The sequence below is a fragment of the Acartia tonsa genome, chromosome 8 (assembly GCF_053477335.1).
Source record: "Acartia tonsa isolate MP-2025a chromosome 8, ASM5347733v1, whole genome shotgun sequence".
NCBI classification, from domain to species: Eukaryota; Metazoa; Arthropoda; class Copepoda; order Calanoida; family Acartiidae; genus Acartia; species Acartia tonsa.
In genome coordinates, this window is record NC_137267.1 from 15452686 (window position 1) to 15469541 (window position 16856).

General features: G+C 29.5%; 2 protein-coding genes across 2 annotated transcripts in view; one reads left to right on the plus strand and one right to left on the minus strand.

Annotated features, from left to right (window-relative positions):
- Nucleotides 1-16856, plus strand: part of LOC145326100 (uncharacterized) — a gene marked incomplete in the record, with an annotated part of 253565 nt that overhangs the window by 96492 nt on the left and 140217 nt on the right.
- The window catches only part of LOC145326099 (uncharacterized), a 155972-nt gene that overhangs the window by 79974 nt on the left and 59142 nt on the right, over nucleotides 1-16856 (minus strand). The window contains exons 2-3 of the mRNA XM_080169208.1: nucleotides 7267-7373; nucleotides 6711-6789 (exon numbers count right to left, since the gene is read on the minus strand). Of these exons, the coding sequence (XP_080025334.1) occupies nucleotides 6711-6789; nucleotides 7267-7373 (186 nt within the window). The remainder of the gene's footprint in view (nucleotides 1-6710; nucleotides 6790-7266; nucleotides 7374-16856) is intronic.

The window sequence follows — 16856 nt, forward strand, 5'->3', positions numbered from 1 at the left end:
CATACAACAATAAGGTATAATCTATATAATCTTTACAAGAAAACTGATTTTTTACTCTTTTAGGTGCCAATTAATAAACTTTTTGACTTTATTTTATCATACTGATTCCTACAACTATTAAAAATAAAATAATGAGTATATAGTGTAGCATCTATAGAAATAACTCTTAGAATGTAAAAAATAGTAATTATTAAAAGAGTTGTCTATCTATATTTGGGCGTTTGTTTGATTTCTTTAGGTTATCTTTAATGGAGGTTGTCATCCTTGTTTTTTTCTTAAGAATGCTTGACTTTATCAATGTCTAGAATATGAATAGAATTATAATACAATTCAAAATTAAACAAGATTCTTTTTTTCATTCATATTGTACTTAATAATACATCCAGAGTGGTGTTCTTCTTTTTAATATACTAGCTGATGGTCCTCTAGCTTCTTGGGACTCTTTATTTGAAGGGGGAGGGAATTGAGATAAAAAAGCTTAAAACCATCCTAAGAATTAAATTTGTAAATGAATTTCCGGGATATAAGTGGAGCTTCTCTAAAAGATAGATCTGAATCGGTTCAGAGAGGGGACTGTTGTAATGAACAGCCCTCTCTCTTTAAGAATCAATAGTTTTGGGGTAAAAATGTAATTTTAGTGATTGAATTTAAGGAACTAAAGCTTAACCTTTTGACTTTTGCTCCAATTTTGGTTTCAATTTCAACATTTGAAAAACTAAATTTGAATTTTAATGAACTTTTTTTAGGTTACCCCTTCAACTAAACTATTATTGTATTGAAGAAAAAACTAGAGAATGTCAGATGAATATATCATGGTGCTCATACTTTTCAATAAAAATATTTTTAAAGGGAGGGATTATTTAACGGAGGGAGATGATATTGAGCTGTTTATTACACTAGTCCCCAAAGTTTTGCAATAACGTTTACTTATTTGTTGGCTCAATAACTTTGGGGACTTTTATTTAATTTTGATTTGTTGGTATCCAAACAAATAATTGTAATCTATAGAAGGGGTAATTTTGTGTATCATCATTGGGAATGTAAATTTATTTATCGGCCATTGTCTTATCCCTTTAAATCCCTGGATTATTAATCATCCATTGTTTTATCCAATAATCCGTAAAAAAGTTCTTATTTTTGTAACAAGAAAGGACATGCCTTGGCCTATTGACAGTTTTTAGCTAAAAACTGTTAATATTATTTATTTGTGGAAGCACTGTATAGTGCCTATAGAAAATGACGTCATACAAAACAAATGGACAATGATAGGCCGATACACAGATTAAATTACCAATGGCAGGACAGTGTACATTTTAATTGACCAATGGTAGGCCAGTATGACGTCATATTTTATAGGCACTATAAATACCTTTTTCTCTGGATTATTTTTATTCTTTTTGAAGGAACATCCAAGATTCAGAATTTGAAATGTGTATCTATGGACGCGTATTGTATTGTATATTTCCTTCTTTTCAACTCCATATCAACCAAACTATAGCTAGCATCAGGGAGGAGGAGATATAAGACTGTAAATTATACTGGTACCCAAAGTTTTGCAAACATGCGCTATCATTCGTTGACTCAAAAACTTTGGGCACTTTATTAAATCATGATTGGTTAGTTCAAACTGGTAGTGTCTTTTTATTGGCCATTGTCTTATCCCTTAAGCTAGCATACTAGATGATATTGTGTATAGTAACTTATTCTCTTTTTATTGTCGGGCCTATCATCAGAAAGGACTGTCTGCGCGCATAAGCCGCAGAAATTTGATGTTTTATACAGAGATTTTAATGGATAAAACAATGGGCGAAAAATTGACATACATCCTTATCACTTCAAACATATAAGGGTTTTCTGAAGATTAAATTGAAACTATTAATTAAAAAGTTTGGACACTGATAAGACACTTAATAAAAGAGCATGTTTAAATTTTGGGGAGAATGTCCCCTCTCTTTCTGGCAAAAAGGGTTTATATTGGCGGCTAAGGTACCGATCCTGCGCGGCTGCCGAGTCCTGCTATTTTGCTTGGAAACCATTTTTGGCATGTTTGGCTTGCCTAATGGACGACTATTTGCAATGCCTGCAAGATACACTTCAGTCAAAGTCAAATTGGCATACTTTCAAATCCGCAAAAATATCTGTGAAAAAATTCGCAAAAAAATTTACAGTAAATATTTAAGTACAATAAGAAAATAGGTATAGCATTATAGCTTTAAAATTTGTAGAACGTATTCTCAATAAATCAGTGATTTAACACAGCAATACTAAAAAGATCTATTCGCTATTGTGTGGTTTAATATTTAGCATAAATGTGCGATAACCAAGACTAAATTATATATATACCCTTTGCCATTCTAAGCGTGCTAAAAGCATATCTACATATCTCTCCAGGCCATTCAATTAGAAATTGAAAAGAATACATATTATAAAATAAATAGATACAAAATTGTAATTATTCCTATTTTAAGTATCAAAACAATTTGAAATGACAAGAAAATTTAAAAAAAAAATCTAACCTTCATTAGGGTACAGGTTGAATGCCTTGGCCCCAAAAATCACAGCAAAAGATTGGTTGCCTGTTAATGTACTAAATTAACCAGAGAGGGAGGGGAGTGGGACATTGGACTGTAAATTATACTAGTACTCAACATAAAAGGTAATTTTGGGGATGTGTGTCAATTTATCGTTCATTGTCTTGTCCCACAAGATCCCCGAACATATAGAAATGAAGGAAGCTTTTAATACTCGCTATAACAGCTAGAAGTATATATTTTTACAACATGAAAAGCAAATATCAATCATTGCACTACCCTGTAAATATTTGTTACTGTAAAAAGTGAATAATTATTGATTATGTTTGTAGAGAAATTATGTCTACTTGACGTATTTTTTTTTCTTCGTGTAGCAACTCGATAACTAGGCTTTTATGTCAGGTAATTAGTCAGATGAAGTCACTAACATTAGTTAAAAGATTCTGTAGATCAAATGATAAAATTGTGTAGAATTTTATCAAAGTAAAATGTCATTTTAAATGATTTATTGTCAATGACTGCTAAATTCTTAGCTTCTCATTGACTTTGAAATTTTTCTCCAAATGTTCTTTTTAATCAAATATTATTATTATTTTTAAATTCATATTATATTATGTTAATAGGGAATCTTAGATATATACTTGTTTTGCAAACCTATTTATATCACTATCAAATATGTACATCAGTTCTGTACACAACATCAAACTTTTTTATTAACAAAATAGTATTTTTTAAAAAGGTCAGTTCTTGATAAGCCATTCATAGAATCATATCTTTATGGCATTAGAATTAGATATCATCAATGCTAAAATTTTCTACTTATCGATAAACTTCCTACTCTTTTTACTTAGTAGCCAGAAATGAGAACTTATTTAGATGTTTTATAGCAACGCTGTAAAAATGAGCCCTCAATGCAAAATTGGTATCAGCTTCATTATTTTGAATGAAGAGATTGTTTTTAGCAAAAGCATTTTTGAGCCTTGTTTCACATTCAAGATCAATCATTACAAGATTAATGTCTCCAATTAAGCAGGGTTGCCATAGAGGAATAGGCAGGTATTGTTGTTAAATCTTACTTTAAGCGATATCTTTAAGTGTGGGGACTTAATCAAAGCCTTAGGCAATGAGACACTCTTATTTATGATAAACTAAAATTGCGCTTTCTGTAGATTGAAACAATTGGTTGAACCAATGAAGATTTAATAAATTTTAAGCCAACGAATGAGGGGAGAATAATTTACATTACAATGTCCTGTCCCTTACAGGAATTTTTATTCATAAATTCTTTAAAATCAATAAAATAATCTCATATATAACTGTGAAAACTTTTTATTCCATAAATTATGTAAATTAAAATGATTTATTTTAAAAAAGAAAATCCATCAAACTGTAGCCACTCTGTCTTTGTTGTCATTTGATATACCGGAGTGGCGCGCGCGCAAGTGAATGCCGCACATTTGATAATATCTTTTTATGCAAAGATCAATAATTTCTATAAAAGTAGACCATAACTAATTTTTAATGAAACTGAAACTATCATGCTTAAATTAGGCAAAAAGTTTTCCATTTAAAACTGCATAAAAAAAATTACTAGAATAATTTTTCTTTGTTATTTCTCATTAATATTATTAAAAGTTTAGCCTGTGCGCAACAACTAAAGCCACATCCGTATAAATAACCTTGTAGTAGACACATCTATCACAATTCATTATCAAGTAAACTATATTTTAAAAGTGGCACAGGAATTAAAAGGCTAGTGGCTGCGCGCGACACTAACAACAAGGGACTAGGCAAGGGGCACCTTATAAATTGGCCGATAAATAAATGTACAGTACAACCCCAATTATGATATACAAAATTACCCTTCTGTAGATCACAATTAGTTGTAAAAACGTTTGGACACTCAACTTAAAGAAACAACCAATCAAAATTCAACAAAGTATCCAAAGTGTTTGAGCTAACGAATTAGAAAACGTTAATATAAAACTTTGGGGACTAGTGTAATAAACAACTCAATGTCCCCTCCCTCCTTGTATTGTGATACTTAAGGATTGCAAATCCTAGGACCTGCTGTGCTGGTGGATGATTTATTACAAAAATAACATCTTATTAGGTCTTTGTCAAATTGCTATTCAATTTAACCCAACCAGAATATGTACTATCATTAAATGGTTAGACTAGGTAATAATTTTATGCAAAGTCTTAAAAAACGTCTGTTGCAATAAATACCTAACAGTTTTAAATATTTATTCTATTTTTTCTTGCTTTCTGAAATTTCAAATGGTTATTATAGTTTTATGTAAGTAAAAAAATATCTAAAAAAATTGCTTAGAATTAAATAATGGATCTAAGGGGATAAGACAATAGATAATGTACGTCCACAATTAGGATAAACTGATAGTTTTAACCAACCAAGATCTCAAACTTTTTAATCAAACAACTCTGAAAACGTGTTTTTCAATATAAATCATTTGAAATCCTTTCCTAATTTTCTTATATGTATATACTTTTGAATATATAGATTTTTAAAATTATTTTCATTCATTTAACCTACTTTCTTAAGAAGCCTATTTAAATATTAAAAAAATCTAAATTATTTTATGTTTTGGGATAGATAAGTTATCTACTTGACAAGAAAGTTTGCTATCCAATCTTATCTCACTAAAATGGGACGTTTTCAATCAACCTTGGTTTAATAATCTGAAATATGGTCATTTAAAGAGAAATTCTTTTAATTTTTATTATTTGCCAAGAAAATGAAATGTTATTTAAAACAAAATATCTGGGTATAGTTATTTTCGTGGCAACGCCTCTTATCCTTCGTATTTTCACAGAAGCTATTCTCCTAGTTTTAGCCACTGCCAATTGCCTAACCCTGCGGGGCAATCACCTAACCCAATATAACCTAACCTAACCCAAAATGACCTGTCAAAAGCCATTTTAAAAATACGACGAATCGCCCCTTAAGAGGCGTTGCCACGAAAGGGACTATACCCAATTTCTTATTTGGCAAAAAGGACACAGAATACTCTGTTATTTTGACAAAAATAACTTTAGAACTTTTGAATTATTATCAATTCTTAGTTTTTTATTATTCTTTTCTATAAAGTCAAAGTGTACCTTTACAAAGTAAATGAAAATGAAAAGACGAGGTTAGAAAGTTGTTTCTCGTATTCATTCGAATCCGGTGGATAGGAACCGGTACTCATCCATACGAAAAAACTATGTCTAGCATCGTATTATATCCAGTTTTCTATGGATATATAAATGTACAATCATAAGATTAAAACCAGTTTTTTAGCCCGTGCCTTCGGCATCTCGGGGCTAAAAAACTAGTTTTAATCTTATAATTGTACATTCTATATCCGCGGAAAGCCGTTTATAATACGATGAAAGAAATAACTATTCATTTTCTTGTGGGAAATATGATGAGGTTCTTATTTTTATCACTTCCTTGTAAGCATGGATATGGTCTTATATTCAGAAAATATTTTATTTTTGTTTTTAAGTGTACTTTTTTGTTGTCATAAACCAATTTAATATGGAAAAAACTTAACCATAATATAACAGAATTTCATATAATATTATCATATTAATCATATTATTTAAAATAGTAGGTTTTGCTGTTTAACCATTAGGATATCGCTAATAATTGTAATGATTCAGTTATAATTTTAGAAAGGCTACTGTGGTGGTTTAAGGCTATTTTTCTGCCTCTTTCATAATAAAATACGGTGCTTCTAGATACTAGAGACTAAGACACTTGTTTCTATAAAAAAAAATTTAAAATCCACCCCTGTCCATTTTTTGCGGGGTTAATATGACACAATTGGGGTGTAATGTCATTTAAGAAAATTTAAAAATCATCTTCCTTACAAATTGCCATAACACCCCCAGCCAGGAATGATCAATGGGAAAATAATAATGTTTCCATTAAAAACTGCGCAAAAAATTGTTGTTTTAATACATGGCTTAGTTTCTCAAATCTGTAACGTTTTTCATATTCCCAAAATAGCCAAAAACTCGGTACTTTTATGAACTCTTTATTGGTTGCTTCAAACTAGTAGTATCCAAACTTTTCAACCAATGATCGTGATCTACATAGTAGTAACTTTATTTATCAGCATTGAGAGTACCTATACAAACACCTATCGTGTTGGTCTTATAAAACAAACCTACCGTTGCACTTTCCATCCCATCTCTGAACTGGTGATATGGCTTCAAATATTCCATCAATAAATCTGTACTCATTTCCATACTGAAATTAGAACAGGATAAGTTTTCATGAAAACATATGCCTTTTGGAATGAAAAAGAAGTACAAAACTCCTTAGAATTAGAAAGATTATGGTCAACATAAACAAGGTTTAATAAAGACACATACCTAAACTACTTCAGAACATCTTACTAATTCATGAAATGACTTAAAACTGTTTTTTTTTCTCAATTCGATGAAACCGGCGAAGATACACTAAATCTAAAAAAAGTACATACTCTGGGACAAACAATTTGGAGACTTTTTTCAGAGGTCATTATTCTTAAAATCATGAAACACCAAGGACGTTTATGACTTACAGACAAGTCCCTACTTTGAAATAGCTGCGGTGTCAACTAAGACAAATAAAATCAACAATTAAATAGGTGGTCTTCTACTATTGACTTCTTTCTTAAGCTTCAAAAATTTCATTACAACTTAGTCAAGAATCTATAAAAATCAGACGATAACTTGACAATACCTGTTACTACTTGATTTGAAAAGGTAATGTTCATCAATATCATCGTCCCCTTCAAGATCTCCGGAACAGCAGGCTGCCTCTGCTCCCACCAGTGTGTCGAACATCATCTGAAAAAAAAGAAATAATTTGATTTTTAATTCTTTAAAATGAACAAAAATGACAACTTTCAAAATAAGCAAAGCTCAAGAAATAACGATTGTAGTGTAACAAAAAGTTTGTAAAATTTCGTTCATCTATTTGAAATTGTGTCATATACAAGAATCCTAATATGGATAAACTAACCCTTTGAATAGACAAATCAAATATGTCATCTTTAATTAGTATTAGAAAAGCTTTGCTTTAATAAAAAAAATAAAGGTAAATTATTTTTCCAGTGTGGCTTCGAAACCAAATAATATCCGCTGGATCTGAACCAGTTCTCATGCATGCTGAAAAATCATGTATAGAAACGTATCATAGACCAAAATTATAAAATAAATACCAGTTTTGTTATCACGGCCTCTCGGGGCTTTAAAACTGATTTTTAACTTTTACTTTGTTATCTTATTCGATCCAATAAATAACTTTAAAAGGCTATAAAAATTCATTTATTGTTCTTTTTTTATATTTCAACAATTTAAAAATCAATATTTTTGTTGTTGTAGGCGGTTTATTATCAATATCAATTTATCAATCTTTAACATTAACATTAACAAAGATCAGATCTGTTTTTTTTATAAGTGAAGCTTCTATATGATTTTCGTTCTGTAGATAAAAATTATTTTTAAAATAGTTTAAACAATGCTAGGTTTTATAAAAACAATCAAGGTTAAAAAAGACCAAAAAGTTTTTGCCAGCGAATGAAAGATCGTATTTATAAAACTTTGGACACTAATATAATTTACAGTCCAATGGCAATTAAAAAGAAAATGCAATAGAATTGCTTTAAATTTCTAATTAGCCATTAACTTTATTAGCTTTTATTTAACGCAGACAACCTTGTTTTATGTTTATACTCAAAGGGGGGGGGGGGGGGGATGGGACAGAGGTATGTAAATTAAACTTACCCCAAAGTTTGAAAACACATTCTGTCATACTTTGGCTTACAGACTAGTGTCAAGGTTAAATTATGATTGGTAACAGCGTTCAAAGTTTTCCACTAATGATTTTATTCAACATAAGGGGTTATTTTGTTTAGCATAATTAATTTATCGTCTATTGTCTTATCCCTCAAAATCCCTGGAATATTTATTTATAATACAGTTTTGTTTTGTCTAGATACTATTTATTGTTATCAAATAAAAGATAAAAATGTGTTGAATTTGATATGTTATTTTAGAAGCAAAGCAACTATATGATCATTTGTTGGTTAGTTGGTAGGTTTAGTAATGACATTAATGCGTAATAAAACATAGTCTTAAAAGATCGATTATACATTAGTTTTACATGCATGTCAACTAGGGGGCCTGGTGACGCTTCTGGCACAAGTCCTCTCCACGTCACCTTTTAACATTCTCTGCATTTTTGAATTGCAGTGTAAAGCGCTCAATCGCCTAGGGTAACACCCATCAGACAATTAACCTTTTGATTGCACGAACTTTGTCTGAGAAGTCCTAACTGTGCATTGTTTTTGCGCGTCTCCCCTACTCTAACTATCTATGTCGCGCATCTGACATAGCAACAGTAGGAACCATTTTTAACGCCTATAGTTATGAAGCGATATCAGACCCAGATTCGAACCAATCACTTCCCCGACGGCGAGCGGATGCGCTACAACTTGAGTCACAGTCATGGTTTATTATTTTTACATAGGTACTTGAAAACTATTTGATTTTTTTGGGAACTTTTCCAAATAGGCTTCTTTGAACAATATCATTCTTGTTGTAATAATATAAAAAAAACTAAATCCTTTTTAAAACAAAATGAAAAACAGTTGGACATTGTGAATATAATTAAATTTATATCGATCATATGATGAAAAAATGAAATTGAAACAGCAGTTACACATGAAACAGTTAGAGTTTTTACTCTCCTACAAAAAAAACCTATACATAAAAAGTCAGGTAGAAGATTTTACCAGACAGGGAGGTAACATTGGACTATTTATAATACTAGTACATAAAGTTCTATAAGCTAACTTTAAGCCATCGAAGAACGGATGAAAATTTGCTTTTTTGAAGAAATATATTTACATTTAAACAAAGGAAATATAATTTCATAAATGTTTTCAGATTGTAATCTAAATTTTGTCAAAAAATATGATTTGCATTATTTTGTCGCATAGATTAACTTAAAACTATAATAAAGTAATCGGATGTCCAAGTGTGTGTCTGTGTGACAAAAACCGTTGGCTTAAAAACCTTTAAAGAACCATTAATTAAACTTTTAGTGTCCAGAGGTGGATTCTTAAGAATCCATCTCAGATCTTTTAAAAAATAAATTTTTATTTACAAAAGCGTAATTTTTTGTATTAATTTACAGTCCATTTTCTTATTCATAAGATCACACAAATTACTTTTGTATTGCGAAACTGCTATCAATAATACTGTAACGTCAAGTCCATGTCTAACAGCTTAGGGTAAAAGTGTCTCCTTTATATAGTACGTACAAACAATCCTGCCCTTTGATTGCATGTCCTTTAGAAGAAAGAAAGCATTAGAAAAACTACCCTCCAATTAAGACAAAAAGATGTTTTTATCACACTCTATTTAAAATTACTCGTCAATGTCCTTAAAATATAAAAATTGCAAATAAAAACTTAAAATAACTGTAAAACACACACACACACACACACACATGGCAAAATTATATCTCAAGCTATGCATGACATATTACATGAATAGAAAATTTCAGATTTTTACAAACAAGTATTATATCATCCATCCTATAATATAGAATATTAAGATTTTTTTGTCTTAAGCTAAAGATCTCAGAAACTGATGATCCGAATTTATTTATATAAGTAGTTTTATTGGGGGGTTTAAGCTATTTTTTTACTTCTTTGCCTTCCCCCTGAGGCAAGGGGCAAATCAACTTGTTAAATAATACACGAATAGGTATACAGATAAAGTCCTTCAAATGTATTTGAATTATGTAATGTTAGGGCATAAAATAAAATTTCTGTATTTTCTTACGTGATTAAAAAGGCTTAAAACATGCATATAATCAAAGTGTGGCCGCGCTACTAAAAATTTACAAATAGAAAAATTTGCAACAAATTACAACGCGAAAAATGTTGCAAAACTATTTTTGGTTAAGTTTCTAATTAACAACCAAATCACAAAAATGATTTTTCTTACTTAAGCAAAGATTACAACATCCTTATTAAGAATTTTAAAAACATAAGATCAAATTGAGTTAGGAATCTTCATTAAATATTATAGACATTTATATACAAGAGAATTTGACAAATAAACAGAGAAGGGTTGGTATTGTAGAGTTGCTACGCTAATAACAAGAGACTGGCTTCAACCCAATCAGTAGACATTAGATTTCAGCCTGAAATTATACATTTTTGGATACATAGGCTATAATCTGATTTTATCTACATTAATCCTATTTTCATATCCTTTAAAGTGAAATCAGTTATGCCATTTATATACTTTTTTCATTCTTGTTTATTTCACAGGTAGTAAAAAATATGCTATTTGAATAGTTGTGGTACAAAATCTACTCGTTCGTAACTCTAAGCAACTCCATTACCTTGAAGCTTTTTGTTTCTTGCCAATAATTGACCTAATTAACCCCCCATTCCCCCCAAAAAAAATCCCCCAAACCACAAAACACTCCCACAATTTTCTGGCTACCCCAAAAAAGATGAATTTCACCGATGAAAAATCTAGTAGTCCCAAGATTGTTCACTGGTTTGACTTGTTTAGGGGTCTACAAAATATTAAATTAAATTTCTATAAAGATACTTTTAATACAAAGTTTTTTTTGTCTTTCCATTACGATCCCGGAACCGATTGGGTTTGAAATTTTAAATAAATATGGATAGGACAATAGACGATGATAAATCTCAAGTTTTGAGTAACATTAATTTTTTGGGGAAAGAAACTTTGTAAATCAATGAAAACAACATATTGTCCCTTGTTCTACTGTATTTTTATTTTATTTTTGAGTCACAACAAATATTGATATTGAAATCATGTTTGTATTATTACCGAATTTGTCTGCCAAATTTCAAGTTAATGATCTGATATTCTCACGGTTAATTATGTAAAAAGAAAGATAGATAAGATAACACTTTTTTCATTCATTGAAAACAAAAAGAAAAACAAGCTTTTAACATTTAAAAAATCAGATGTAAAAATCCTTTTAAAATTCTCATATAATACTAACATTTAAGATACAATTATAAAGATTGTACTTTATCGTAATAGAATCACCACTTTAAAAAGCAAGTTGATAAAATATTTAAACCATATAAAAGTCAGAAATATCAAATTGAATATTGCAGAATTTTGCAATGGAAATTGTTATAGGAATCATCATGTAATGCTTTTAATAGACAGGTTTTCTAACGATGAAAGAATTCTATCTTTAGTATATGCATTTTTAGTTACATTATTCATGTTGTATTTCCATAAATTACGACAACAAGTAGCAAATTCAAATAAATTATCCATTTAAATATGTATGAAGTCAAATTCAAATTATTGCATATCGGCGTTTTAACATTTTAACGAAAATACTAGTAGTTAAAGTAGCTAAATGTTTGTATGTATTTCTTGGTCACGGTCAGGTTTTAGGCAATTTTCTTGGAGGGGAAGGTAATGGCAATTATAAAGATCTTAACACGAACAATAATAGAATTATATAAGTGTGGCTAATAGTTGCAGGAATCCACCTGTTGAAAAATAATTGAATAGAATAATTCATTTAGTGTGAACATATATTAATTGATTGACAAGTAACTTAACAGATTTTACAACTGTACCGTTTAATCTTTGGTCATGGTGTTGCTCAGGGATCTAAAGGGATAAGACAATAGCCGATAAATCGATGCACATCCCCAATGATGATACACAAAATTACCTCTTCTGTAGATTACTATTAATGGTTTAAACTAAACTTCATGAACAAACCAACACAAATTTAATAACAGTCTCCAAAGTTATTAAGCCAACGAGTCAGGAAAGGTTATTATAAAACTTTTGGAACCAGTGCAGTGGAAAAAACAGCCCAATGTCACCTCCCTCCCTGGGAGTTAGTACTTTGTTTATTATTGTGATACAATTTTCAGCTTAGTTTTAGAAGATGAAAAAGCAAGGACATTTACGTTGTTGTGTCAAAACTTTCTGGAATAATAATACAAATATAGCATTGCAGACTGACCAAAAGAAAAAATGGACATTCATAAAAAAACGTTGCTGAAATAATTCAACTTTTACTTTTTATTAAAAAAAAAGTACGCAAATTACAATTTTTGCAAAGTAAATATGTATTGCAAAACGTAATAATTAGAGAACATTAAAATTCTAAAACTTAAACATTTGTAGAATTGAATTCTTTGTTATTGTAGATTTAGTTTCTTTAATGTTAAGAGCGTTTTTGAACTTGGCCTTCCGAATGTAATAGTTAAACTTTTTAAAATTATTACCTTCTTTTTGCTATCCATTTTGTATTTAGGATTAAATAGAATCGCTCTATTTAGTTGAATTAGTATAAAATTTTTCCTTGATGCTTTTTCTCAACAAACATTCAAAATTACAAGAAACTTCTTTTTTACAAAGTAGAATGAGATTTGAATGTGCATATAAAAAAAGAGACTTAAAATTGAATTTATCGAAGCTTGACGCAGAAAAGTGATGTAATAAAACAAGAATGTTCAATTGCGTCCACAAAAAAACTTTTTAAAACAATTATAATAAAATACCTGCAAAAAACTCCAGCTCTAATAATATATATAGAATATATGTGGATATTATGACAGGATAAAAATTGTCGTCAATTTAGGTTGCTAACATGGAACTTATTTATTGGTCGTTCATCAAGTAGCAGGGGAAGGAATAGGGTAAAGGGGGTGGATGTTGGCTGCTGCAAGTTTCACTTTATTAGAGAACATGAAAATAATAAATCTATTGCTCTAATCCTTTCTTTGTACATGCCCCCCTATGAAAAAGAAAAATTGACTGCCATTATTACGTCGACAAATAACGTCTTTTAATAAGTGGTCATAGCTGACATAATATCAGGCATCGGCAGCCGCGCGTAAGCCGCTTGTAAGCCTCAATAAAATCGTCATTTTATCACTATAAAATTCAGGTGGATGTATAATACTGCACTTTAGCAGACAATCCTTCTTTCTGAAATTTCTTTTTCTGCTCACAAGCAGGTTTAAAACTGAGGCTTATGCGCGGCTGAGGCGCGGCTGCCGAACCCTGCATAATATCAACATGATAATTTTCTTTTAACCTTATTTACTAACGTACTTTTTTTTGCGAATATAAAACACTTTGATAATAAGATAAATTAGTGGAAAATAATCGAAAACCTAAGACAGAGAGAGGATTACTACTTATAAATCAAAAGTTTATTTTGTGAAGTTTTAAAAACGCGAAGCTTTTCCATATTAGAGTCAGTAATAAAGTAAGTCACAAACTTAGGTCGATGCATTTTATACATGAATTATCTAATCGTTATAAAATGTTATAAACTTTACAAAAATTATTTACAAAAAAAATCAAATAAAATCATTGCATATAGCATATTAAATTACTTTCATAAAAATACATTGAATTTAATTTTACATGTTGTTAAGCTATTATATTTTTTTTGTTAATGCATCTTTCTTTTTAACGTTTGACAATGTTTAAAAAACAAAATAGAATACCTAAGTAGCCAATCTTAAACCTGCATATCAAAATTTTAAATTGGAAAAGACGTCGTTCTGCTACTCTATAACTGAAAATTTATTTATGTACAGGTTGTTCAATAAAAGTAATTCATATCTTCCTTGATTATTGATCGATTTTAAAAACCTAGAAACATGGACTGCTTATTTCAAATGCATAGAACTGAATTTTAATATTGTCAAAAACCAATCCCATTAAGAATAAGATAGCTTAATATTAATAGCTTACAGATTCTTTAAAACGAAGAAACCAATCGGTTCACCGGTTTTCAATATCTTCATATGAGAGGATGAGGCATAAAATGGTTTTAGATTATTAGTTAGGGCCCTATTATCATGACTAAAACAGTGAAGTAATGCAAATACTAGATAAACTAAACACAGATTAAAATAATATTTAATATTTCAAAGGTTGAAATATTACTGTACCATTTTTATATAGATTATGCAGAAAAAAAGGAATTGCGAATCAATAAAATGAATTTGCACAGTTAGATCTTGAAAAGAAAGAACGTAAAATAAAAAAAGTTGTTTGTCCTCTTCTGTAGATCAAATTATTAGTTGAAAAGTTTGGACACTGCTAGTTTAAGCCAACCAATCAATATTTAATATCTAAAGTACCCAAAGTTTTTAAGTCAACACATGAGGGATTTTTTTCATTAACAAGTATGAATTTTTACATTCCATTGACAAAACCCTTTAGCAAAAAAATGAGTAGTTGATCTTTCTACAAATCTCTGCTTAACAACAAACAAACAAAAAAGTATTATATAATGTTAACATGCAATTTTGAAATAACATCAACATTCTAAACCTTAATTGTTGTCAGTTATTGCCGTTTTTTTAGATAAAAAGGATGCTAAATATAAAGGAAATATACGTAATATTTTAGTTTTAAAATGATAAATGCTAGTTTAGAGGGATAGGTGTATGGATGATAAACTTTATAATATTTTTGAGTTCTATCTTTCGTTGGCTCTTAGACTTTAGGGTCTTTTTTACTTTTATTAAACATTGATTGGATGGTTTATCCTAGCAGTGTCCAAACCATTTTACCAATCATAATAATCCTAAAAAGGGGTATAATTCTAACATGCCTAAATTATTGATAAATGCTATCAGTGACGGACGGACGGACCGACCCTAATTATAGAATAGCTTTACTTCTAATGTATATAGATCAATAAATATAAGATATTATCTTATTTATTTGTTTGCAACTGCAATCAATATAAAGGTCAGATAACCATAGTTTAATTAGGTCTTAATTTCAAATAATTCTATATCATAAATCAATAATATTACTAGGGACCACCAGGGATAAGACACTGGTTAATAAATTGATAACTATCCCCAAATATTATAAACAAAATTACCCCTTCTATAGATTTAAATCATTTGTTGAGAAGTTTAGGAACAACTGATCAAAATTCAACAAAAATAAGCAAAGTTTTTGAGCCAACTAATAAGATAACGTGCCTATAAAACCTTGTGTACCTGTGTTATTTACATTTCAATGTCCCCTCCAACCCTGTGTAATACTGGCTAAATAAACTAAGGGATCAATCATTTGTTGGTTTAGGTAACAGTTTTATTTTTATTTTATTTTTTCCATTGTTCTATTCTTTAACTTGCGTGTAATATCTTATTACTGGGTATCTGTCAATTTAGTTTAGTAAATAGTTTTGATTCAATTAATTTGGAGTATAACTAACGTTAATAACTATATCTTGTTAACACTTCTTTGGAAAATTAGCTATGATATCAAATATTTTACATGTACTCTTTTCTGTTCCTTTTATTTCTGATGATTAAATGGGCATTTGAACTCAATTTCTATATAATTGTAATTACGTAATTAATTTTCTAGATTTAGATTCTAAATTTATATATGAAACATAACAGTTTTAGAGGTCATTAACGTTAAGCATTAATTTAAAAGAGATGCAGATACTCTGTGAAATAATTTGAACGTCAGACTTCAAGTATGGATTGCCTTACAGGGAGAGAGGAAACCTTAAATTGTAAATTATACTGATACCCAAAGCTTTCTAATCATGGTTTCTTCACTCATTGGACTAAAAATCCTAGTTGGTTTCAACCAGCAGTGTCCAAAATTTTCAACCAAATCATTTTAGCTAAAAAAAGATGTAATTTTGTTTATCTTCAACGGAGATGTACATAAATCATCGTCTATTTTACTAAATTCAAAGTCGTTTATAAATTTTAGAACAATAATTACAGTGTAAATTATTGTTACAAAATGATTTAATTTTCTCAAAAATTTTAATGCACTTGCACATCCTGTAAAAATCCAGGAATCTTAATTAATTCTTACAATAGTGGTTCTACAAAAATACTACCTAATACTTTTCAAGTTAAACATAATAACCTTTTCTGTAGATTAAAATTATTGGTTAAAAAGTTTAGGCAATACTGGTTTGAACCATATAATCAAGATTTATAAAAAGAAAAAAGTTAAAGTTGAAAGCAAACGAATTTAAGAACAATTAAAACTGTAGATTAGCTTCGTCAAGTAATAAAAATTATTGATTAGAAAAGGACCAATAATTCTCAAAACCAACCCCTACTAAAAACTTCCACTAAGAAAAATTAGGCTGGATATAGGGTCATATTATCACAGTAATTATTATATAATGTTTAACTGAAGTAGTCTGTAAAGTAATATGAACAAAGTGCCTTTAGAACCCACGTTTTTGCCTTGCAAACCATGAAACCATTAGTGTTACATATT